The sequence below is a fragment of the Paraphaeosphaeria sporulosa genome, assembly GCF_001642045.1.
Source record: "Paraphaeosphaeria sporulosa strain AP3s5-JAC2a unplaced genomic scaffold CC84scaffold_6, whole genome shotgun sequence".
Taxonomy (NCBI): Eukaryota; Fungi; Ascomycota; class Dothideomycetes; order Pleosporales; family Didymosphaeriaceae; genus Paraphaeosphaeria; species Paraphaeosphaeria sporulosa.
The window spans coordinates 338349-359064 of record NW_017253365.1 but is presented as its reverse complement, the minus strand read 5'-3'; the positions used below and the strand labels follow the sequence as shown (position 1 = coordinate 359064).

General features: G+C 55.8%; 9 protein-coding genes across 9 annotated transcripts; 4 read left to right on the top strand and 5 right to left on the bottom strand.

The window, feature by feature from the left end:
• The first annotated feature begins 410 nt into the window (after window positions 1–410).
• CC84DRAFT_791722 (sure-like protein) lies at window positions 411–1538 on the top strand. Its single transcript, XM_018187408.1, has 2 exons — window positions 411–679; window positions 738–1538. The coding sequence occupies exons 1-2, from the start codon at window positions 499–501 to the stop codon at window positions 1460–1462; spliced, it is 906 nt and encodes a 301-aa protein (XP_018034773.1). The 5' UTR covers window positions 411–498; the 3' UTR covers window positions 1463–1538.
• Window positions 1539–3404: 1866 nt separating this feature from the next.
• On the bottom strand, window positions 3405–4809 carry CC84DRAFT_1092725 (SEP-domain-containing protein; the record flags this gene model as incomplete). The annotated part of the gene is made up of 3 exons (XM_018174478.1): window positions 3405–4155; window positions 4204–4678; window positions 4728–4809. The coding sequence occupies 3 exons, from the start codon at window positions 4807–4809 to the stop codon at window positions 3405–3407; spliced, it is 1308 nt and encodes a 435-aa protein (XP_018034772.1).
• A 338-nt stretch (window positions 4810–5147) lies between these two features.
• CC84DRAFT_1164881 (TOM13-domain-containing protein) lies at window positions 5148–6051 on the bottom strand. Its single transcript, XM_018178591.1, has 2 exons — window positions 5607–6051; window positions 5148–5499 (listed from the first exon to the last, which is right to left on the bottom strand). Exons 1-2 carry the CDS (start codon window positions 5892–5894, stop codon window positions 5374–5376), a joined length of 414 nt encoding a protein of 137 aa, XP_018034771.1. The 5' UTR covers window positions 5895–6051; the 3' UTR covers window positions 5148–5373.
• A 245-nt stretch (window positions 6052–6296) lies between these two features.
• CC84DRAFT_791611 (uncharacterized protein) lies at window positions 6297–8254 on the bottom strand. The gene is made up of 3 exons (XM_018187407.1): window positions 8150–8254; window positions 7108–8031; window positions 6297–7056 (listed from the first exon to the last, which is right to left on the bottom strand). Exons 1-3 carry the CDS (start codon window positions 8237–8239, stop codon window positions 6460–6462), a joined length of 1611 nt encoding a protein of 536 aa, XP_018034770.1. The 5' UTR covers window positions 8240–8254; the 3' UTR covers window positions 6297–6459.
• Window positions 8255–8872: 618 nt separating this feature from the next.
• CC84DRAFT_791598 (PLU-1-domain-containing protein) lies at window positions 8873–14344 on the bottom strand. The gene is made up of 4 exons (XM_018187406.1): window positions 12887–14344; window positions 12631–12743; window positions 9911–12576; window positions 8873–9862 (listed from the first exon to the last, which is right to left on the bottom strand). Exons 1-4 carry the CDS (start codon window positions 14223–14225, stop codon window positions 8971–8973), a joined length of 5010 nt encoding a protein of 1669 aa, XP_018034769.1. The 5' UTR covers window positions 14226–14344; the 3' UTR covers window positions 8873–8970.
• A 931-nt stretch (window positions 14345–15275) lies between these two features.
• CC84DRAFT_1196602 (uncharacterized protein) lies at window positions 15276–16337 on the top strand (the record flags this gene model as incomplete). The annotated part of the gene is made up of 1 exon (XM_018181474.1): window positions 15276–16337. The coding sequence occupies one exon, from the start codon at window positions 15276–15278 to the stop codon at window positions 16335–16337; it is 1062 nt and encodes a 353-aa protein (XP_018034768.1).
• Window positions 16338–16552: 215 nt separating this feature from the next.
• Window positions 16553–17161, bottom strand: CC84DRAFT_1057460 (P-loop containing nucleoside triphosphate hydrolase protein; the record flags this gene model as incomplete). Its single annotated transcript, XM_018173552.1, has 3 exons — window positions 16553–16769; window positions 16821–16929; window positions 17038–17161. Coding segments are annotated over 3 exons (450 nt in total), but the record flags the coding sequence as incomplete, so codon positions are not given.
• Window positions 17162–17639: 478 nt separating this feature from the next.
• CC84DRAFT_791579 (uncharacterized protein) lies at window positions 17640–18820 on the top strand. Its single transcript, XM_018187405.1, has 2 exons — window positions 17640–17928; window positions 17997–18820. Exon 2 carries the CDS (start codon window positions 18067–18069, stop codon window positions 18523–18525), a length of 459 nt encoding a protein of 152 aa, XP_018034766.1. The 5' UTR covers window positions 17640–17928; window positions 17997–18066; the 3' UTR covers window positions 18526–18820.
• Window positions 18821–19460: 640 nt separating this feature from the next.
• On the top strand, window positions 19461–20429 carry CC84DRAFT_1206090 (uncharacterized protein; the record flags this gene model as incomplete). Its single annotated transcript, XM_018182014.1, has 1 exon — window positions 19461–20429. The coding sequence occupies one exon, from the start codon at window positions 19461–19463 to the stop codon at window positions 20427–20429; it is 969 nt and encodes a 322-aa protein (XP_018034765.1).
• Window positions 20430–20716: the final 287 nt, after the last annotated feature.

Genomic DNA, 20716 nt, shown 5'->3' with positions numbered 1-20716 from the left:
CAGCACGCAGAGTAGAAGCCTCAGGTACAATCCACAAGCAGCAGGAGCATAACCTCACAACATGCCCAGCGGGATGGCCGCCGCGTACACATCGATTCACCGTCCTGATGATCCGCACGTGCCAGCGCGATGCTCGCTAGCGGCATCGTGGTCGGGCCGTTTGAAGCACCCCTGCCAAGCGATCCCGCATAGACAGCGTCGCCCATTCATAGCGGAGCAATGCCCCGTCACAGCCACTGCAATATCGTCGTACGCAATCACATCCCTGGCAGGTGCGGACATCAGAAACATTCGCGCTCGCGTCCGCCATGGCGACTACTAGTCGTCGGCAGTGCACCCGCTGTGGCAAGCTTGCTCCGTCGATCTGGGGACGAAACACCAGGGTGCCGTGTATATATACAATGGAGCGTGCCATGGGCAGCGGTACGAGTCTGCGTAACCGTTCGTTCCTGCTTTCCGCGCTGTAGTCCTTCGTTCGCTCGTTGAAGCCATATCAACATGCGCTCTGCCCTTCTTCTCGCTGCTGCCGCCGCCGCGCCCCTCGCGAGCGGCATCCGCATCGTCCAGTCCAACGACGACGGCTGGGCCGAGATCAACGCGCGCACCCTCTTCAACAGCCTCGCCGCTGCAGGAAACCAAGTCGTGCTTTCCGGCCCAGCAGAGAACCAGTCCGGCACGGGTACACACCACCTCTTCCCACCCAAAGTCCCTGATCAACCACACTAACACACTCCAAGGCTCCTCCGACGCAACCCCCACAACCGTCGACGCAGACGGCTGCGAGTACTCGTCGTGCCCGGCAAATGCCCCCGCCACCGGCGCAAACACCACCGACCCGCGCCTCAACTACGTAAACTCGTACCCAGTGACGAGCATCAAGCGCGGCATCTCTGTGACGGGCCCTGCGCTCTGGGCCGGCGCAGCACCCCAGCTCGCCGTGACAGGTCCCAACGTCGGCTCCAACGTCGACGTGCAGGCCTTCTTCTCCGGCACCATCGGCGCCGCCGTCTACGCCGCGCACACGGCGGGCATCCCCGCGCTCGCCTTCAGCGGCAAGTCGGGCGATCCGACGGCCTGGAACGTCTCCCCCGTCCCCATCCACAGCAGGGTCTACGCCGACCTCGCGCTCAATCTGACGACGACCATTGTCAACGCCGGCGCGCCGTACCTCCCCGCGGATGTGTTCCTCAATGTCAACTTCGGCGAGGTGACCGAGTCCACGTGCAACTCGGCGAGCCAGTTCAAGTTCATTGCGACGCGGGTCACGACGGGGCTGCTGAGCGCGCGGGACGCCGAGGTGTGTGGCAGCACGCGGCTGCCGTGGGAGGTCGATGTGAGTCAGTTACGCAGCGGGTGCTTTGTCAGTGTCAGTGTAGGGGATGCGGCGGATAAGACGACGGCGGATGCGGCGAGGCAGAAGGTCGTGTTTGATAAGCTGAAGCCGATTTTGAGCTGTTTGTAGAAAGGCATCAGGGGGTTTACCTTTATTGTGTATATTTTGGTGGGGGGTTGACGCGGCGAATAGGACGTATATGGTAGTGGGCGAAGGAAGTATGTCATGTTGCTCCAAGTCACCACCGTCTCTTTTTTCAAACGCCCGACAAGTTGCACGCTCAGGTCCCTCTGGACGTCTCTTTGTAATGGGTTTGTGCTGCACTCGCACTCCCACCCGTCCAACATCCAACCTCAAACCCTAACCCTCTCCTCCGCCATCCCCTTAACCGAATACAGCAGCATAGCAGACATATACATCCTCCTCTCGCCCCTCTTCCCATCTGCCCCCTCCCTCCTTCCACCTTTCCCCCCGCGACCCTCCCGTCCAACTCCCACTCCTCCCTCGCAACCTCCCACCCCAACCACCGCCTCCTGCACATGCGGCGCTCCTTCCCCGGGAACTTTTGTCGAAATCCCATCCCTGAGCGAGCCTTCGAGCCGCGTGGTTCTCCCATCTGGACCATCATCCTCATTGCCAATCGGATCCTGCTTCACCACCGCGAACTCCCTCACTGGCACCCGCTGAGTCACATGCGCCCTCGCTCTTGCCCAGGGCCTCCTCGTCCATACCGTCACAACCCCCAAGACAGTCACGAAGAGCAAGAGCACAAATCTGCTGGTCAATCCTACAGTCATGTCTTCCCTCTAGCTCTTTGATGACTGAGGTGTCGTCTGCCACGCCAACAGTGCAGCGTTGGCTAGATCACGCGGGCAGTTTGTGAGTTGGAAGTTTACAGCATCGCTCACACGGGTCAATATGGGGGGTCTCGTAGGTGGTAGGCGGACTCTGGTCCTAGGAGGGGGATCCCACGTCCGTACAAGTGGGCTCGCCCGACCAATGCATCAGTCCCATAACCCACTTTCTCGTGCCCGCGTCCCACCCGGCCCAACTCGCGGAGCAGTCCGTGTAACGTGTGCATCGCGGTTCCTCTCGGTCCAGGTCCCAGCCGTCACCTCCATCCGCGGTCGTCCAGCGTACGTGTAACGACCTCAGCGCGCGCCAGCATTCCAGCCCCGTACGCCAGCGGAAACGGCGAACATCCCACAATGCCATTTCGCAGAGCCAAGTAACACTTCGGAACCAGTACTATCAAGAACACTTCGATTCGGTCATGTGGAGTACTCATCACATACCCTCCTATCTTGGCTTCGACAGGCGTTATACCCGTGGGCCCGGGCGGGCCATCCCGTTGGAAGACGCACATATCTCGTCGCATCCGCTCCAAGCACGTGTGTGCCTGCAATGGGGCCAGCAAAGGTGCGTCACTGTTCTCGTAGTCTGGCGTGTGATACGCGGCGTGTATATGGTCGAGACGTGGGTCCTCGTCCAGGTCGAAGCTGTAGTCGCGCTGACAACCAGAGCTATGGAAAACACACATGTCGCATACCTACGTGCTTTCGTCAACAACGTGCCCCCTAGTTTGAAAAAACTCACATGTTGACGGAACGATTCTACCGGACCCGAAGAGCTGTTGAGTAAGTCGCATGCAGGAAGTGCTGCTCGATGCAGGGAATCCGAGCAGTCTCACACCCCGCCTGCCTGTGTGCCATTCCCGAGCTCCTGGTACGTGTACCGCTACTCGCAGAATTGCATCGTGCCACAACTCCAACAGAAAAGTTCATAAAACGGGACGAGTCCGCCCATGTGGCATGGCGTCTTCACTCAATGTGTGCTACAATATCATTCCCTCGTACAGCCATATTAATCTGGCCTTATGCTATCTTAGCCCTCTGCTGAATGCATCCATAGTTTCATACCAGATACCATGTCTAATGCTGTTCCTAGGTCCCGCCGATTGACGAGCTCCTGACCTTCGCTTGGCGAGGTGACACAGTGCTGGCAACCCACCAGCACAGCACAGCGCTTCACCTCTCTCCCGCACCGATGAACACAATCACACCCACCCCCCTCATGTCCACTTCTGCACCACCACACCCCCGCGCTTGAACTCGGGCAGATCGCCTAACGCCTGCGCCTTGTCCGAGAGCTCCCTGCTCGGAAACGTCGTCATGAGCGCATACGGACGCTGTGTGCTCGCCGCGCTGGCCGAGTTGACGAAATCGTAGACATCGCCGATGGTGTGCGTCGTGTTGAACCGCGAGGGGAGGCGTGTGCCGTCGGCAAGACGGATCTGGAGTGTGACGACGGGCGCGCTCGAGTCAACGTTGACGGTGGGCTTCGCAGCGTCGGCAGTGCCTGCGGCGGCTGTGGGACCTGACGAAGATGCGGCCGGTGCGGGCGGCGGAGCAGACGAGCTTGCGCCGAATGTAGGGCTGCCGAGACGCTGGCCGGAGCCTGAGAAGGGCACCCACTTCTTCTTGGGCTTGACGTAGTCCTCATCCTTGTGTGCGTGCACCTCGACGTCCACCTCTTGTCCCTGCTCGACGTTGAGGATGTGAAGCGGAGCGTGGCCGGTGTTGATCATTTCGAGTGTGCGGGCATTCGCCGGGTCATCGTAGCGGAAGAGGTCGCCGTCGTCGACGGAGAAGCCATCCCTCCACAGGTGCAGCTCTCGGTGTGCGCGGGGTGGGAGGCTCGGGGCGCTGGCGGTAGGGTCGGGGATAGCGCGAGAGGGCGCATCGTCGCCGCCCAAGGTCATTCCCGTGCCGCGGAATCGCGTAGCAGGCTCCTCGTCATCGCCGCCTGGCCGAGGAGCATTCCTATGAGTGTTAGCACAGGCCGGCCAGTCACCATGCTGGAGTACTCACTGCCGAGCACGTCGGAGAATATTGTTGATGTGATCGCGGGGGTTCGACTGGTTGGGGTTCTGCACCGCAAGCCCGGACTTCTCGCCACCGGTGAAGAAGTCGTGCTGCTCGTCGTCGTCATCTGAATCGTCATCGTCGTGAGCGTGGCCGTGGCCGCCTCCGCCCGACAACTGCAGATCTCCCAGTGTCCTCGCTCCTGCTACTCCGCGCGACGGCGGGTTCCGCCGCACTGCTGGCTGCTGCGCCGACGAAGCGCTGGATGCGGTGGGCGGCACATAGGCACCGCCCAGTGTGCGACCGCCGCCCGGTGGCTGCTGCGCGGGCGTCTGGTTGTCGTTGTCATTGTCGCCGGCCATGATGTCTTGTGATGTCGGGTCGTTGGCCGAAGTGGCGTTGTGCTCGTCGTCCGGTGCTCCGTCGAAGTAGAGAGCGCCGGCGTGCTCGAGGTTCCAGTTGGCGGCGGCGAGGTACTGTTCTGCCTGGTTGCGGGTTAGTAAGAGTGGAGAGCTTCTACGGGGTTCGACTTGCCTCTGCCGGAGCTAGGCCTGTAAGACTGGCGAGAGATGCAATGAGCTCGTCCTGGTTTGCAGGCGCGCCAGAAGACATGTCACGGAACTGGGACGCGGGTTCAGGCTGAGATGTGGTATGCAGATGCCTGAGGGTTGCGTCGCTTCGTGGTGAGGGCCAGACGCGGGTTGTGTGGTTGGTGGGGTCTGGGTCCTGTGCCTGGAGCTCTGGGGCGGGCGCCGCTTTCTGACGTCGATGATGGATGGCCCCTGCGCCGCTTGCACTGGCAGTCCACACCCACCTCTCCAGACTTTTGCACGTTGACCGTAAGCCCCCGGAAGACCTCCATGTGTCCACAACGGTCTATGAAGAGTGTCATTGCGTCATCCGAAGAATCCATGTGCAATCTGCTATGCAAGAGTGCAAAAGCGCCATTGGGGATCAAGTGCAAAATGTTCAATTGCATGTGTATGCTTCCCTGGTGAAATCTAGCGCGTACGTTGTCCCAGACGCGCGCGCAATGTGTAATATGTACAACTACAGTGATTGTGTTCCTCCGCCTTGCAGCGCCTTTCTTCACAGCCCGCCCGCCGTGGCTGTACCGCTGCGCCGTGGCGACCTCATGCCCTCAGACGTCCATCCTGTAGCATGATGCTCCTACTTCTACTCCAACGACGTGTACATGTCCAACTCCTCGCCATCTCTCCGCCTCCGCTCCACAGGATCCGCGCGCATCTCCACGCCTGGGCCCACACGATGTCCGCCGCCAGCGCGGTGCGTAGGAAAGATCTGTAATCCTAATGTCAGCCCTCTCTCTCCGTGTCCCACACAGCCTATTCACCCCACGCATGCAAACCAAGGCCCGATTCTAAAAAGCAAGTAGTTGGGAAACGTACCTTCGTCCCACTCCACCCCAGCCTATACGCCGCCTCATTCGCAACCAGTTCACCAAACCCCAGCATCAGCCCGTTGACAAACGGCAGAAGCAGATTAATCGCGGCGCCGCGGAGTAGGCCCCATAGTGTGGGCGGCTTGTAGAGGATCAGCGGCGACGAGGTCGACGTGTCGCTGGGCGGGGCGTCGGGTGAGGCTGCAGCGTCGGGCGAGGTCGAATAGTTTTCGCTGTCCGAGGGAAGGGTTGCGAAGGACGACGAGAGGGTCGGGTCGGAGGTGGTGGAGGACATTATGGGTTGGTGCGGTGGGAGGAGAGGTCGGACGAGGTTGCGGTGCGCCTTGTTCGATCCGTTTCTCAGCTATATGTCTGCCTGTGCTGAGGTAGCGCGTGTCTCGAATAGCGCGTGGCGTGATGGGACGGGGCCCGTGTTGGATGTTGGAGGTAAGGTTGGAGGTGAAGATGGACGGGCGGCGCGCCAAGATCGGAGCTTTGGCGTCGCGTATCCCCGCAAATACTAGATTGTGGACAGGGTGAGTATCCCGGAGCAGGTGATATGGCACCTGAGATTCGCGCGAGATGAGAGATCCAATAATTCTGGTATATCCATCAATGCGGCGGAGTGGAACAAGCGTCGTCTTCAAAATATCATTTGGCACACTACGTCAACTTCACGCGAGTGAACGGTTCATTTGTGCAGGGATTTGATTTGGTACAATGGCTCCAATGCAACCCCCCAAGCATCCAAGCCAGCCCTCTCTACATCTACTAACACAAGATCGAAAGCCCTCCCTTTCTCTATCATACATGAATACAACACGACGACAGTCCCATCTCGCCCAACGTTTACCTCCACCCTATCTGTGATTCTTCTTCTCCTTCATGTATTTCTTGAGGTCCCGAGCCTGCTTCGCCGCCGCATCTTGCTTCTTCTTGACGTCCGGGTCCCGCGGGTCCTGCCACTTGCTGATCTTGCCCTTGATCGTGCTGGGCGTCGACTTGAGCTGCTCCCACGCGGTCTTGGGTTCTTCAGCCACATCCGCCTGGGTTGGCGCTCCCCGCATGTGCGCTGGGAGCGACGCCGACGACTTCAACCTGAGGCCGCTCGGGGCATTGTGGCTCCTGGACGCCGGAGGGCTGGGCGCTTGGTATTGGATTTTCCCGTCAGGTGTCTTGATGCTGTTCATGTCGATCTCACCCCTCGCGACTTTGCCCCAGAGTTCGTTGGATTGCGGCGTGGGAAGTTGGCGGATGCCGAGGACGCGGCGAACGGCGGGCTGGCGGAGAGAGTAGCCGGTGATGGCGCCCGTGATAGAGGTTGCGAAGAAGTAAAGTTGGATGGCAGCTGGCTGGAAAGCTGTTACTGCAGTCATGAGGACGGGCAGGACGACTTGAACCTGCTTCTGCAGGCTGGTCTGGGCTGTCTGATCCTGCATACCCGTTTCACCGCCTCTCTGCTCGTCGTTAGCTGAATGATTTGGAACACACGTCCCGGGATCACTTACCCTGATGACCTGGTACATGATACCTCCCGTGATCACGGGAAGCATGTAGTAAGGGTCCGCAACGCTCAAGTCGGTGAACCACAGCCATCCGTCAGTGGTGATTCCGGGAGCCGGCAGAGACGAAATCCCACGTAGCGATCTCCATGCACCGTATCCGAAGACACCCTGGGCGATAGCTGTGCCCATTGACTTGAAGATATCCACGCCGACATCTTTCATTATGGTCTGCTGTTTCATTTTGAGCATCTGCACCCTCTCATCGTCGCCTCGTCGCTTGGCTTCTTCCATTTCATCCTGGAGGGGCTGAAGAACAGGCTTCATGGCTGCGGACTTGGCCATGGCGTCCGAGCCCCATCTCTGGAAGGTGAAGAACAGACCAGTTCGCAGGATCAGTGCCGAAGCCACAATGGTTCCTGCCCAGCCGAGCTCAGCGTTGATGTAGACCACCTCAAGCAAGCTCTCGAAGAAGGCGGAGGGACCCCAGCCGTAGTCAAGTCCCAGATCTTTGAGGTTTCCCCAATACGAGAGAGGCACGGTCGGGTCTATAAAGGAAGAGTCTGAGGCTTTTGTCGTGATTTCGAGCAAATCCTCCACCGACTTGCCTTCCAAGGTGGATGTGGGGTTGGCGGACACGGCGGTTGTTTCTACTCCGGCGGGCTGGAGCTCTGGGGTGGCAGTGGTGACCACGGGCTCAGGGACCACTTCGGGGACGGGCGTGGGTTGAGAGGCGAGCTCGGAGGCGGCGTTCGAAGGCGTGCCGGAGCGACCCCATGTCCAGGGTGCGTACCACGATGCATATCGGACTGCAGAAGGCGAGAGAACGACGTCAGACGATGGGGATGCGCCGATGCGCCAGTTCGAGGAGCGGAGGGAGCTTGTCCGACATGACGCGGGGAGTGCAGTTCTTCGTGGGACGGAAGAGAACTGTAAATGATTACATTAGCGACTGTTAGCTGCCTGTTGCGCAGATGCGACGCGGAGATGGAAGGTGCTCATATGCTGGAATGGTGCCACTGGGGATGGTGGAAGAGCCATTGCGCACCTTTCTCGATGTAGCGGACCGCAGAGCAGAGGACTGACGGGAAGCCAGCGAGGCCAATTGTCGGGGCGGAAGCCCTCTACTAGGAAGCATTGTGAGTTGTCGTCCGATCGATCACCTCGACGGGCTCAAAAGTTTGGAAATCATATCAATGCCAAGCCCGCTAGGCCCATACGCTTCCCCACAGCGCGTCTGCTTCTTTAGCGCGTCGTGTATGGACAACAATCTGGAATACCTCTCACACCGGACGTGGCTCCGGCCATGGTTACATTCAGCTTGATGGTTCCTTAGGTGCACGCTTGATTTTCAATGCTAAATTCGTTCATTACTCGCCGCATACATCCCGCAAAACCTTTTCGCACACAACATCCCATAGGCGCACTGCCTATTGACAAGAACCACCATGCGCACAATTCCAGAAACAGCTACCGTGCAGTATACTAAAGTACAGGATAAGTTGGAACCCAAGCGCCGCCGCCGAGGCAGCCAGTCGCTCTGTGAAGCGAAAGAAAAAAAAAGAAAAAAAAAGCCCAACCGAAGCTGGTGTTCATGGCAGCATCTGCTGCCTTCAATGGAAGGATGGAAAGTGACATCGTGCCGGGTCGTAATTTTGGGGTATCTGATCTGATTCCCATGCCGTGCCCCTGACGACCGTAACGCCTGCGAGCATACAGTGTATTGAAACAGAAAACGAATAGATGCTAAGGCCTGACTCCATAGAGTATCTTCGTGGTAGATAAAGACTAGGGTTGATGCCGTGAATTGGATATATAGAGCCGAACCAAGTAATCCGTAGTCGCGAGGTAGGGTCAGTCACTGGACCACTAGTCCATATAGCTGTTGCCTTCCGTAACAGCAAGCGCCTCTTCAGCCTGACCACCGCCTGTCTCCATCATCTCGCCGAACATCTCTTGACCGTTGCCTGAGCTCTTGAAGACATCCTGCATCGGGCTAGTTGGCTCGCCTCCTGCGCTCTCAAAGAGTCCCGGGTCGATGGGAGCGATAGAAGAGCCGAAGTTCATGGGGGCATTGGTCGCAAACGTTGGAGAGTTATTGAATCCGCTCGTGACTGGGTTGGAGTTGAAATAGTCATTCTCGCCAAAGCTACGGCGAGGAGCAGGAGGTTCACCGGGCGGTGTGTGCGATTGTTCTGGGGCAGGTTGGAGACTTGGTCTGGTAGGGTCCAGTGACTTGCGCTTGGTCTGCTGTGTTTTGGGTCGCATATGAGGAGGCAGATCTTCGGGATTGGTGATGCCAAGTTGCGACATGAGCTTCTGCTGCTTGGTAGGCCGCGGCTTCCGCGTGGAGAGTGAGACACTGAGAATTGGAGGCGGCTGGGGTGCGACGGGAGCCCATTTATGCAGCTCCTGACGGAAGAAATTTATTTCGTCCGACAGGAGAATCTCCGCCCCCTCTAGTTTCCTGAGATAAAAACGTTGGGTTGTAAGCTCTTCTGGGCTTGACATGACAGGGTTGATGTACTGAGCAACATATTCTCGGAATTGAATGCCGTGATTGATGAGCGATTCCAAAGTCTCTTCTTCCTCAGGTTGGAAGGGGAGAGAGAGTATCTCGTCCTGCCACGTCTGCAAATCTTCGAGCTTCGGTCGTGTAGCGTCCCGAGGAATCTTGACCCGGTAGTCGCAAATCGGGCAGGTGTACTTGTCTTCTTCCTTCAGTTTGCCTCGGGCGAGCTTGAGACATTTGCTGTGGTACCTGTGAGGGTTAGTCATTGGAACAGTGAGGCTGAGATTTCTCACTCACCACTCATGACAGAGATCACACTCGATCATGATCCCCGCCTCGGGTTTCCGGCAAATGCAGAACACATCCCGGCTCGAACCAGACCCATCAACATTTTCTTCATCTTCTTCCGGAGTGTTTGCGCGCGAAGACGGCTCAACCGGCATACGAGGCTGGTCAGACAAGTCGAAACATGAGATGTTCCGCTCGTCGACCTGCTTCATATGGGCGTGCAGAATGTGCAATGGTGCGTTGGCTTTCCCGAAAAGCTTTTTGCCGCGTCGCATCCAGTCCTCGTGTCGCTTCTGCTCCCGCTCGAGATCAATCGTGCCTGTAGGCTTACTATTCAGCGCACTCAGAGCCTCGACAGCATTCTTCACTTCTAAATATTTCGGTCGCTGGCGGAAGTCTGGATTCTTGCTTCGCTCGTACAAGGACAGAATCAACTCTTGTGCATCTCGCTGCTTTTTCAAAATTGCGTCAACAGCAGCAAGAGTTTCTGGCACGACCGGAATACTGTTCGCCTGTTTTGAGAGAGCATCGAGCTGCTGGTAGTGGACGTTCTCCACGGACATGAGCTCCTTCGCTTTCGACTCCCAGAGCTCGCCCTGGACCTTCTTATCTTGCAGGAAGTGCACTTCAGGGTGGTTCTCAGGAATGCCGAGCTCGATGCCCTGCTCGATCAGCACGCTAATATCTTTTAGAGTCGGTGCTTTTTGTCTGCAGTCGTCGACTGTTTTCAGCCATTTCAGTTGCGCAACCACCTTCTCCAGTGAATCCAGTTCCGGAAGATCAACATTGAAACCTTTGCCTTCCTCGAGAAGCTCGTCCAATCTCGCAATACTTTGCTGGGCGGGTCTGTCCCGAAGTGCAGCACGAGCCTTGTCTTGAAACTCTGTAATGCTATCGAATCGTTCACGCAGTGCCGTGATCTCTGGACTGTCGAAGGCCAAGTTGTTCGCCGTTGCGAGCAGTTTCTGGATGCTTTCGATATTACGATACTCCCGTTCTTTCTCGTCAACTTCGGCAGCTGCGGCTTTCCCTCGGCCTCGGCCACGGCCTTCATTCTTGCGCCGCGCTTGTTGCTTTCGCGTCGTGTAGCCCAACGCTTCTTCTGCTATCTCAGAGCACTTTTCCACGAACTCTTTGAGGTCCGCAAGACCACTCAAATCCCAATCGATGCGTTCTCCTTCGTTAAGCAGTGCGCGAAGTGATTTCAACTGAGGCTTTGGGCCTTCAGCGAGAAGTGCCTCGAGCTTGGCGTCCCACGCTTCCGGCATGCCCGCCTTATCAACGATCTTTTGAATTGTGGACTCGAAAACGTCGTCGGTCATACGGTATGTGAGAAAGTGCTCGCCGCGAGCACCGAGGTATCGCTCTCCTTCCAGGCTCCCGGGACAGCATTCGAACCACCCAGCATGGCGCAAGCATAGCACCTTCTTAGAGTTTGCGCAGTAAAACCGCGAAAGATAACCGTAAGCCTTACAGAAACTGCAAATGAGTTCATCTTCGTGCATATCTGTGTCGTTGAACTCGATCTCAATGTCGCATGTCCCGTCGCCGTCTCCGGTCCCATCAATCTTGCACTTTTGTCCGTGGAAAACTTTATGCTTCTCGGCAAACTCTGTTCTAATCTTGGTTTCGTGTGCGCGCATTCGTTGCAGGGCCGGTGCTAACCATTTTGCGGTCTTGATCGTCGTGTCTTTTCGCGAGGCTGCTGCGAGAAGAAGTTCATCGTGGGAGAAACATGGCTGCCGACGGTAGTCCTGGAGACGCTGAACTCCGAGCTCGCCAAAAGGCTCCCAATCAGAAGGCGCAAAATTGACAGCTTCGTTGAAGTTGAAGCCATGATTGAATCCAGCATGATAGGCTTGCGGGAAGGTAATGACGAACTCGCCAGCGCGCTGATCTAGCGCAAAAACCCTCACCCCAGCCTTCTTGAGCTGATCAGGGGTCAACAACGTGACCAGTTGGAAGAGGAGGTCGGGCTGAGACTCAAAAAGTTCTGGCACAGCATCGCGCATTGCTTGCTCGAACTTCTCCGTATCCTCAGCTGGAATTCCATACCACGTCTTGGTTGCGCCGAAATGTTGGTAGTTGGCGGAGTAAGTGAAGTGATCTTCGTTGTGCCAACAGAAGGTTGAGAAGACCATGCCAACGTACAACCATGGCACTGTCATGCCGGAGATATCGGACTTGATATGACGAAAGAGCGATTCCGAGTTGTAGGGCATGATGTTCAGGTTCCAAGGATCAGTTGCATAGGGCTCCCGGGGATTGCGTTCGATTGTGGGAAATCCACTTCCGTGTGTCGTGGAGTGCACATCGGCGCCATATTCTACTTCGACTGTCTCGGTTATGCTTTCCACGAGTCTCCAGAATTCCTGTTCGATGTCGTCTTCGCTCACAGGCTTCGGAGTATTGGTGACAGGGTCAAAAGGCATCTTGTTGGCAAAGTGAGCTTGCTTGAAGAGGTGCGCACGCTCTTGAAATTGTCGTAGCGAGTAGGTACCGCCCTCTTCAAATCCGAATTCGCCGGTGCCAACCAGGCACTTGGGACAGTGCCAGTCGTATTCCGGAATGCCTCTGATTGGGGGGTCAAGACAGTATCCGTGATATCCGGCATCGCAACTGTCGCATAGTAAAATGTTGGAGGGATCGCTCTCGGTGCCACATGTTTCACATCGCTGCTCATTGGATGAGTAACTTGGAACAGGGATGTCAAAGGACAGTGCACTTACATCGCCAGGACGCTCGTCGGAAGCGCGAACACGCGGGTGTAACGTTCGTCCACCACTGGGTGTCGACTGGCGAGGTTGGGTCATGTGAGAACCCGCCACGGTCGGCGCCGCATCTGCAAGTGTTGCTGTTAGCCGGAGTGGATCGCCAATAAAAGATACAGCGACCGATCAGAGGCGCCGAGATCCAACCAGGATGGCGCTACAGCACAACCCTGCCTAATTACAGGTGGAGGCTGCAGGTGACGGATGCGCTTACCTTTCTTCAGACGTTTGCTTCGACGGCCATTTGCCGCGTCGGCGTCGTCAGTCATGCCGCCCTCCGTTTCCTGGGAGAGCGTTCGCTTAAGATGCGGAAACGCTTGCGGATTGGAAAGCGGAGTCAGACCAACAGCTGACGGTCGCAGATCAGGCGTATTGTGCGCTGACAGCATTGGACTCCCGTTTCGTAGGGGTGTCGAAGTGCGAGAGTCACCATTGCTGTGAGCATAGCCGTTCATTGCGTTGATGTGGGAGAGTCCATTTGGCGCTGGTGCTGGCGTGCTTGCCGCTGGCGGAGTGGGTTGCGGGGACTGTGCATTCACAGCTGTGAAGCCTCCTGCGTTCACAGCGGTAAAGCCAGACGAAACAACAGGTCGTGGAAGATCTGCTGGGGGTGGTGTCGGTGCAGTATCAGTATGCATTGAAGCATTGAGTGCGACCGTCGCCCTCATCGCTGGCGAGTCGAGGGCGTTGCCATTCGGTGTGCCGTGCGCTGATTTCTTCATAGGCGACGGCGCTGGCGAAGGAGTGTAAGGGCCGCCATTTTCGTGCTCTATCATTTGCTGCACTCCAGGTTTCACAACTCTCAGATACTCTTCGTACGGATGGAGCCACTTCTGGTACGAGTTCTTGAGCGAGGTAGACAGCGAAGACATGATCTTGCCGCTGTAGCCGAGGTCTCGTCCAATCTCTGCCCACTTCTTCTGCTTGCAAACACGTTCGAAGCCGCCTCTCGTTTCGACGGCTTTCTTAAGCTTGTAGAGATCCAACGGCCTCTTGTCTACACTAGGGAAACGGGTAAGACTATTGCCATGCTGCTTGTGAAACTTGGCCAGCTGGTCCAGATAATTCAAGTTTGCGCGCGTGCCGCCCTCCACGGAGTTCAATTCTTGTCGGCGGGTACGAAAGTGGAAGCGCTCCGTGTCGATGGCGAATGGCGGGTTCCAAGAGGCTGGCGGGACGATTTTGGCGATGCCAAACTGCTGTGCCTCCTCACGGATCGAAGCAATGTATGCCAACGGGTCCTTGAACTCTTCCGTGGTCGGTCTGAAGGTGGGTGCTTCCTGCAGGCCGAACATGCGATTCGGCTTCGGTGGCGGATTGTTGGGCATGCCTTGCCCTCTGCGCTCCACTGTCGCAAGATCCAGTGCCTGCGCTTTGCGCGCGCTGAGAGGTATCCCATTTATGCCGACAGATGGCGTACCGCTCGCTGGAGTAAGCGGCGTGCCTCCCATCCTGCTTTTCGGTGCAGCGGGCGCTCCGTTTGCGCTTGCGACTCGAAAGGTGGCCACCGTGCCGCCCATCGGCGGGCCGCTGGGGGGAAGGAGATCGACCATGCCGTCGCTGCTGCACCCAGCGCTGCCCTCTTCCGGCCCAAACTACAGAGAGGTAACGATGGTGGTTGTGTGATTACTGCAGTGTCGCATTCGCATTCGCATATGTATTCGGGGCGCAGAGCTGGCGGGCGGGAGCCTGGGGGTCTGGCACAGAACGAGGGCTGCGGCGGAGGCGACTGCTGGGATTAGAATAGTGCGAAAGCGGTGTGCAGCTGCACGCAAAATGAACGAGTAGGCGGTTAGATTGAGTGTTGCGCTCGCACCGGGTGGGGTGAGGTTGTGGGCAGCAGCGTAGAATTGGTCCCGGGAGACGTCGGCGGAGAGGTGAAAGAGTTTATGGACTGATGGGGGAAGCGCGAGTGGACGTTCCTGCCGGCTCTGTAGTAGTGGTAGACTAACCCAACTCGTGCGAACCGATGTCGAGGCAGGCCCAAGAACGATCCTCAGCCGACAAAGAACGGCAGATAATATTCACCGATCACGGCGACGATGCGGACACGGAGCAGTCTAAAAAATGTATCTTTTGAATGAGGTACCAGTCTCGGAGGATATTGAAGGTATGCAGTATGAGAGCACACGCTCAGTCGCCATGCCGCCTGAAACAGCAAGGCGAATTCTGGGACCGGGTTTTCTCACTCCCCCAACGCTGCGAGTTGCCAGCCATGTTCTAGCGGATCATAATCGTCTGCATCGGGAGACCTTCCCATCTCGCAAGCACGTATCAGAGATGTTACTGAGCAGCTGTCGCACGTTCGTCAGCGTTACTGCCAACGTGACGCTCGGCGATTCGTATTGAGACGCACCTAGCCAAGTCGCCTGCGTATTTTGTATACCTCAATATTAACTCGCCGGCCGCGCCAATATTTTTGACCATGCCGCACGAGTTGACGTTGGCCGCTGCAAGCAAGGATGCGCACGGAACGCCCCCCATCCCAGCCAATGGCGCCTCAGCCCTGCACGCCTTCCGACTTCCTTTTGTTTGTTGCCTCTGCTGTTTGCGCGCACCTCTATTACCACATTTGCAGTCTCGCCGTGTCGCCGTGCGCGGCCATGGAGAAGCCGATCCCCGCCTTCTACTGCTGCTATTTGTTGCGCTCCAAGAACCGCAAGTCGTACTACATCGGCAGCACCCCCAACCCTGCACGTCGGCTAGGCCAGCACAATGGCTCGAGCAAGGGCGGCGCGAAGCGGACATCGCTGCAGACGAAGCGGCCTTGGGAGATGACATGCATCGTGACCGGCTTTCCATCCAAATACGCCGCTCTGCAATTCGAATGGGCGTGGCAAAACACCCACGCGACTCGACACATCGACAGAGATGTTCGCGACGCAAGGGTCGAAGCGCTGCAGAAGAAGACAAAAGCCACGCCAAGCAGGAGAAGGAGGCCACCCATGTCGCTGGAGGCACGGTTGAAGAACCTGCATTTTTTACTGGGTGTCAGAAGCTTCAGCAGGTGGCCGCTCCACGTGAGGTTCTTTGCGCCGGATATATTTACGACTTGGGAGAGGCATACTGCGAAAATGGCGTCGAAATTGAGAGCAAGCATAACAATACAGCTCACGCCTGCGGACTCCCCAGCACCTATTGCCGATCCCTCCACCGGCGATATGACTGTATTCAAGATTCCCGACGTTATACAAGCAATACCCGTAGCATATGAGGACTGCAAGCCTCATGTCGAGAAGGTAAATTCTTTGGTCGAAGAGCAAAGGCCACGCTCTTGTGGCGTCTGCAGCACAAGTTTGAGTCTCTCCAGCGGCCTTGCATTAGTGTGCCCGGTCGCGACCTGCCGGAGCACTTGTCATTTACACTGTCTATCAATCCGGTTCCTAGCAGAAGAAGGCAGCCAAGATGCACTGATCCCCATCGAAGGCACATGCCCAAGCTGCCATACACCATTGAAGTGGTCCACCTTGATGAAAGAACTGAGTCTCCGTACACGAGGCCAGAAGGAGACCGAAGCCATGTTCAAAATCAAGCGAAGAAGAAAGCCAGACGCTATCTCTGAGTCGGATGCAATGGAACCACAAGAGCTAGGCGAAGAGGACGAAGATCTGGACGAGACGTGGATGGAAGATGTTGATGACGGAGAAGCCGTTGCTACAACGTGACGAACGCGCAAGTTTCACCACGACTCTACATGTCTGAGTGGCAGCTGCCCACTATCGACCCTCCCTATGGCCTTGTCCACCTCTTCCCGAATCCTCTGCTGCACCTCCTCTACACTCGCCCCTGCATCAATGCGCACAAAGTCATCCCTCTCCTGGCTCTGCATCATCACATCAAATAGCTCTCGCACACGATCCTGGAGCTCTTTCTTCTCGTACTTCTCCGTTCCATATCCACCGCGCTTCGCTGCATCTTCCGCGGAGATATCCAGGAACAAGGCGAGATCGGGCCGCGGCAGCCCGACTTCAGGATGGCGGGACCAGGCTAATGAAAGAGTAGGATTACGTTTTGCCGCGCTGTACACGCAGCCGGAGTAGTAGTAGCGGTCTATTATAACAGTGGTACCGGCGGCGAGGTCAGCTTCAATGGAAGGTCTGTTCAGGTGTGAGAAGGAACAGATTGCAGATTCTGCTTTCTATACTCACGCTGCTTCCCAGCGGTTCGCCGAGAACAGTAAATGGATAGCATGGTCCTCCTGTTCGCTCTGTCCGCTGAGGTAGCTGTTGATCATCTGCCCTATCGGTGTCGTCCGATCTAGCAGTACTTAGCCCATGCGCCAATATAAAAACAAAATGAATGACCTTTTCATAGCGAAGGCTTTTTTTGGTTTCAAATTTGAAGTTGAATCATTCGAAGACATACCAGGAAACCGCATATGCTTCACCCTAACGCCATCCTTCTGCAGCGCTTCCACCAGCATCTGGCATTGTGTCGACTTGCCCGCGCGATCGAGGCCCTCGAACACAATCAATTTCCCCCGTACCATAGCTTGACCAACAACTGTGTAATTCAAGGGAGCGGGTCCAATGTACGTGGCTGTGTTGTCGAAGAAGTTCGCGGTCGTGCTCGCAGCTTCCACGAAAGCTAAGCGAGCTCGAACAGGGGTTGGATCTGACGCTAATCTGTGGGCTTGTCCCACTGCGATGCGAGTTTATTTCCTCGTCCCGCGTGTCCACGGTACACCGCGATCTGGCAACTTTATGCGCATTGCTGGGATGCTTGGTTGTTGTCGTCTTTAGTAGTGTGGAGTTGGTATGGCCATGATGCTCCTGCCCAGTATTGTGCATTATCCGACGTGCATCCACCGGGTACCGCCCAGGATTGCCTATAGAAACTAGGCATTCGACAAAGGCATCATGCTCATTATAAAGAATAATCGGCTACGTGCACTCGTTGCTTCATCTCGTCAATGACCGATCGCATAGTCGGAATCTCAGCAGCCCTAGAAATCACAGCATATTAGATGAGATCACAGCGCTGGTACACAAATTGAGCAGAATCTCAGGACCAGGCATCACTCGCGAGCTTCATAGCTACGATCATCTTGCTGCGCTCGCCACTTCTACAGCGACTGAAGATACATGAATGCACCAGCTCACCTATTTCACATGCCATCGATATGCTCCCTGCCACCCGCTCTATTTCCCGCCTCGGAGACAACCAACACAGAATCCGCGGCACCCGCCCATCCATCATCCTCCCCTCTAATCCTTTCTCTTCTTGGCCAATATTTCATGGACACAGCTTGGTGACGTAAGTTTCTTAATGCTACGGCGGACAAACAATAAACAATGCTGATGTCTATACTAATTGGTAAACAGTCCAAACCATTCCCACTAAAAATACCAGTAAGCGCACCTCTCGATTTTCACTCTCAACTTCCGATCCAATATGCGCATTTCGTCAAGGTTCTTTAGGATACATTGCGGAATACGTGACTGGAACATCAGAGGAGCCAGCCGACTTGTACATTCGCTTCTCCGATCGCTTCTAGGCCCAGCTTGGGTGGCTGTCGGAACTGTCACTTCCAGCATGCCCAATCAGAGAATCTTCATCATCGCTCGGTTCGGGCACCGGCCGTGGAATCCTGCCCCTCCTTCCTCCCCTGCCTCTGCCTCTGCCTCTTCCGCCTCTTCTCCCTCGGCCCGGCCTAACAGCGCCCCCAATACTGCTATCCGAGTCGCTGTCACTAGACGGCCCAAATCCTCCATACCCTCCATACAGAAGTGCATTGACTCTGCTCAAGATAACTCCCATGGAGCGCGGAGAGTTGTGCCCAGTGTAGTCTTGATCGAGACACATCTCGATTTCCATTGCCATCATTTCAAGCGTGTAGGGTGGGTAGCTTGACAGTTCCCTCATCGACATAGGGTGGCGGTGGGCCCAGATGGTGCACACGACTGGGCTAATCGGTATTATTGGGATTATTGGCATTTCCAAGGATTGAGGGTTTGGAAGTTGGCGTTCGTGTTACTGTTAACGTTTTTGAACGTTGATAGTATTTTTATTTTGAATGGGAAAACGGAGGTTGCCAGTAGTTTGAAGACTTATATACATTGGTAGATTATCTGTTGCTGAGGTGTTCGGGGTGAATATGGAGCATGGGAATGCTGTATTTAGTGCCACGAACGCGCTTTACGTGTGCACAACTTAAATCTGGTTGTGCTTTGCCAACAATAATAGCGAAAGTAAGCACTTCTGCGCAAGCAGCGTTCTATTCAACTTGACTCTACCAATGCGTCACTTTTAGCGACTAAGATCCTTAGTTCCGAGACTCATTGAAGACCTAATAGCCACCATAACCATAAACCACCTTCACACAAGCACTGTACCAGGTCATATCCCGCAGTTTTGTAGCTAGTATAAGCCAGCCATGCGACCGCCACGGCTGCCTAAAATAGCAAATTGCTCACGAACACACTTGATGCAGGAAGAAGCCAACGTGATTTGTATCAACAGGGATCTCACCATCTGATCATAGGAAAATGGGGGCAACAAGACTCTGGTATGAAATCTGTAGCATCTACACCAGGACACCACCAGCTGCACAAAGCACTTCTTGATGGTCTGCAACGAGCTGACAAAGGCAGCTTGTTCACCCTGAAATCTGACTTTGCAAAGCAACAAGCCTATGGCAATCCTTCTGCAAACGTACTAACGCGACAAATCAGCCGTGAACTTTCTGGGCAGCCATATATATACTACTGCCAGGATGCTATACTCAGCACTCACCGCAAACCAAGCGACAGCAGTCCGTACCTCGGCCTCATCTCTTGCCACCGGCGATGCCCTCTTCGCAGAAACGCAAGCAAAAGCGTGCAGACCAACAAAAGAAAGCCCGCGACGAGCGCCGCCTAGCCCTCATCCACTACCCCGACGCCTTCTCTAAAAAAATCACACTAGACGCACACACCAACCTGCTCAACAACCTCAGGGATGACGAAGCTGACTATCATGACCTCTCCTACGTCGAACAAAGCATCCAGGTCTACGATAAAGCAATCGGCCTGTTCTTTGACCACCTCCTCATGGCCGCCGAGCGAGCAAGGCATTTGCAGCATGTAGTCGTGACGGGTGACAAGGAGGCAGCGCTCGAGCATATCACGACGCAGCTGAAAGCCAGCATCGACCACGGGCAGAAAATCGCGGGACTCGCATACATAGAGGCGGCGACGTGTTGCCTGCATCAAGAGTATAGTAAACACGCCAATCCCTTGCAGATGGAGAAAGTCCCCGCTGGGGTCACAGTGTTAGGGTACTTTGAGGAGACGCAAACAGCGTACGAGGACCTGAATACGGCGCTTTTGACACACATGGAGCTCTGCAAGGGCATGGGCGATGCGTATGAATCCCAGATACTGGACGAGACACTGGACGATGCTGGTGCGGAGAAGCTCAATGAAGTAGCTGCGGCGCTGGAGGGGGCCTGGAGATGTTATGCCGTTCAGCAGGTTCATGCGACCGTCAAAGCGCAATTTGAGGAGTTTTCAAAAAGGTTTTTTGAGGATGGGAGGGCCCATGTAGAGGCGGTCAGGGTACTGGATGAGTTGGAAGAGGGTTTTGAGGAGCCATGGGGGTGGGTGGACAGGAGTGAGCTGTGGTTAAGGGAATGGATAGAGGAGGGAGAGGGCGAATCGACGGATAAGGGGGAGAATAACAGGGATGGTGAAGTAGAAGATTGGATGACAGATGAAGAGGGGAGTGCCGAGGAAGAGAATACCGGAGGCGAAGAGGGACTAACAGAAGGAGCCTAGATGAGCTTACAAGCACGTTGCATTCTGAGACACTCAGTGAGTGACTACCTATTAGCATACTCTCGCGTTAAAGTGACCTTTGGGCACATACTCCTCCCATTTGCCTGCATGGAAAGACAAAATAAAACTTTCGTTCCCTCAGGACCCTCTTAGAACGCACCGCACCGCCGCCGCTGCGTCTTAAAAATAGCAAAAAGCCATTTCACCCGCAGGCCCCGGCTCAAAGTAGTTTTGATTCGGCTTCGAACCGGTGCACTGTCAACGTCGACTTGGTGCCAAATTCAGGT

Excerpts from the sequence above, each read along its gene's own strand:
- CC84DRAFT_791722 (XM_018187408.1), top strand. The coding sequence starts at position 499 with ATGCGCTCTGCCCTTCTTCTCGCTGCTGCCGCCGCCGCGCCCCTCGCG. Across the intron at positions 680-737 it reads AGAGAACCAGTCCGGCACGG|GCTCCTCCGACGCAACCCCC; the intron begins GTACACACCACC and ends ACACACTCCAAG.
- CC84DRAFT_1164881 (XM_018178591.1), bottom strand. The coding sequence starts at position 5,894 with ATGTCCTCCACCACCTCCGACCCGACCCTCTCGTCGTCCTTCGCAACC. Across the intron at positions 5,500-5,606 it reads TGGGGTGGAGTGGGACGAAG|ATCTTTCCTACGCACCGCGC; the intron begins GTACGTTTCCCA and ends TTAGGATTACAG.
- CC84DRAFT_791579 (XM_018187405.1), top strand. The coding sequence starts at position 18,067 with ATGCGCATTTCGTCAAGGTTCTTTAGGATACATTGCGGAATACGTGAC.
- CC84DRAFT_791598 (XM_018187406.1), bottom strand. The coding sequence starts at position 14,225 with ATGGTCGATCTCCTTCCCCCCAGCGGCCCGCCGATGGGCGGCACGGTG. Across the intron at positions 12,577-12,630 it reads CCGACGAGCGTCCTGGCGAT|CGATGTGAAACATGTGGCAC; the intron begins GTAAGTGCACTG and ends TCCAATGAGCAG. Across the intron at positions 9,863-9,910 it reads TGTGATCTCTGTCATGAGTG|GTACCACAGCAAATGTCTCA; the intron begins GTGAGTGAGAAA and ends TAACCCTCACAG.
- CC84DRAFT_791611 (XM_018187407.1), bottom strand. The coding sequence starts at position 8,239 with ATGCTTCCTAGTAGAGGGCTTCCGCCCCGACAATTGGCCTCGCTGGCT. Across the intron at positions 8,032-8,149 it reads GGTCCGCTACATCGAGAAAG|TTCTCTTCCGTCCCACGAAG; the intron begins GTGCGCAATGGC and ends AATCATTTACAG. Across the intron at positions 7,057-7,107 it reads TCATGTACCAGGTCATCAGG|AGAGGCGGTGAAACGGGTAT; the intron begins GTAAGTGATCCC and ends AACGACGAGCAG.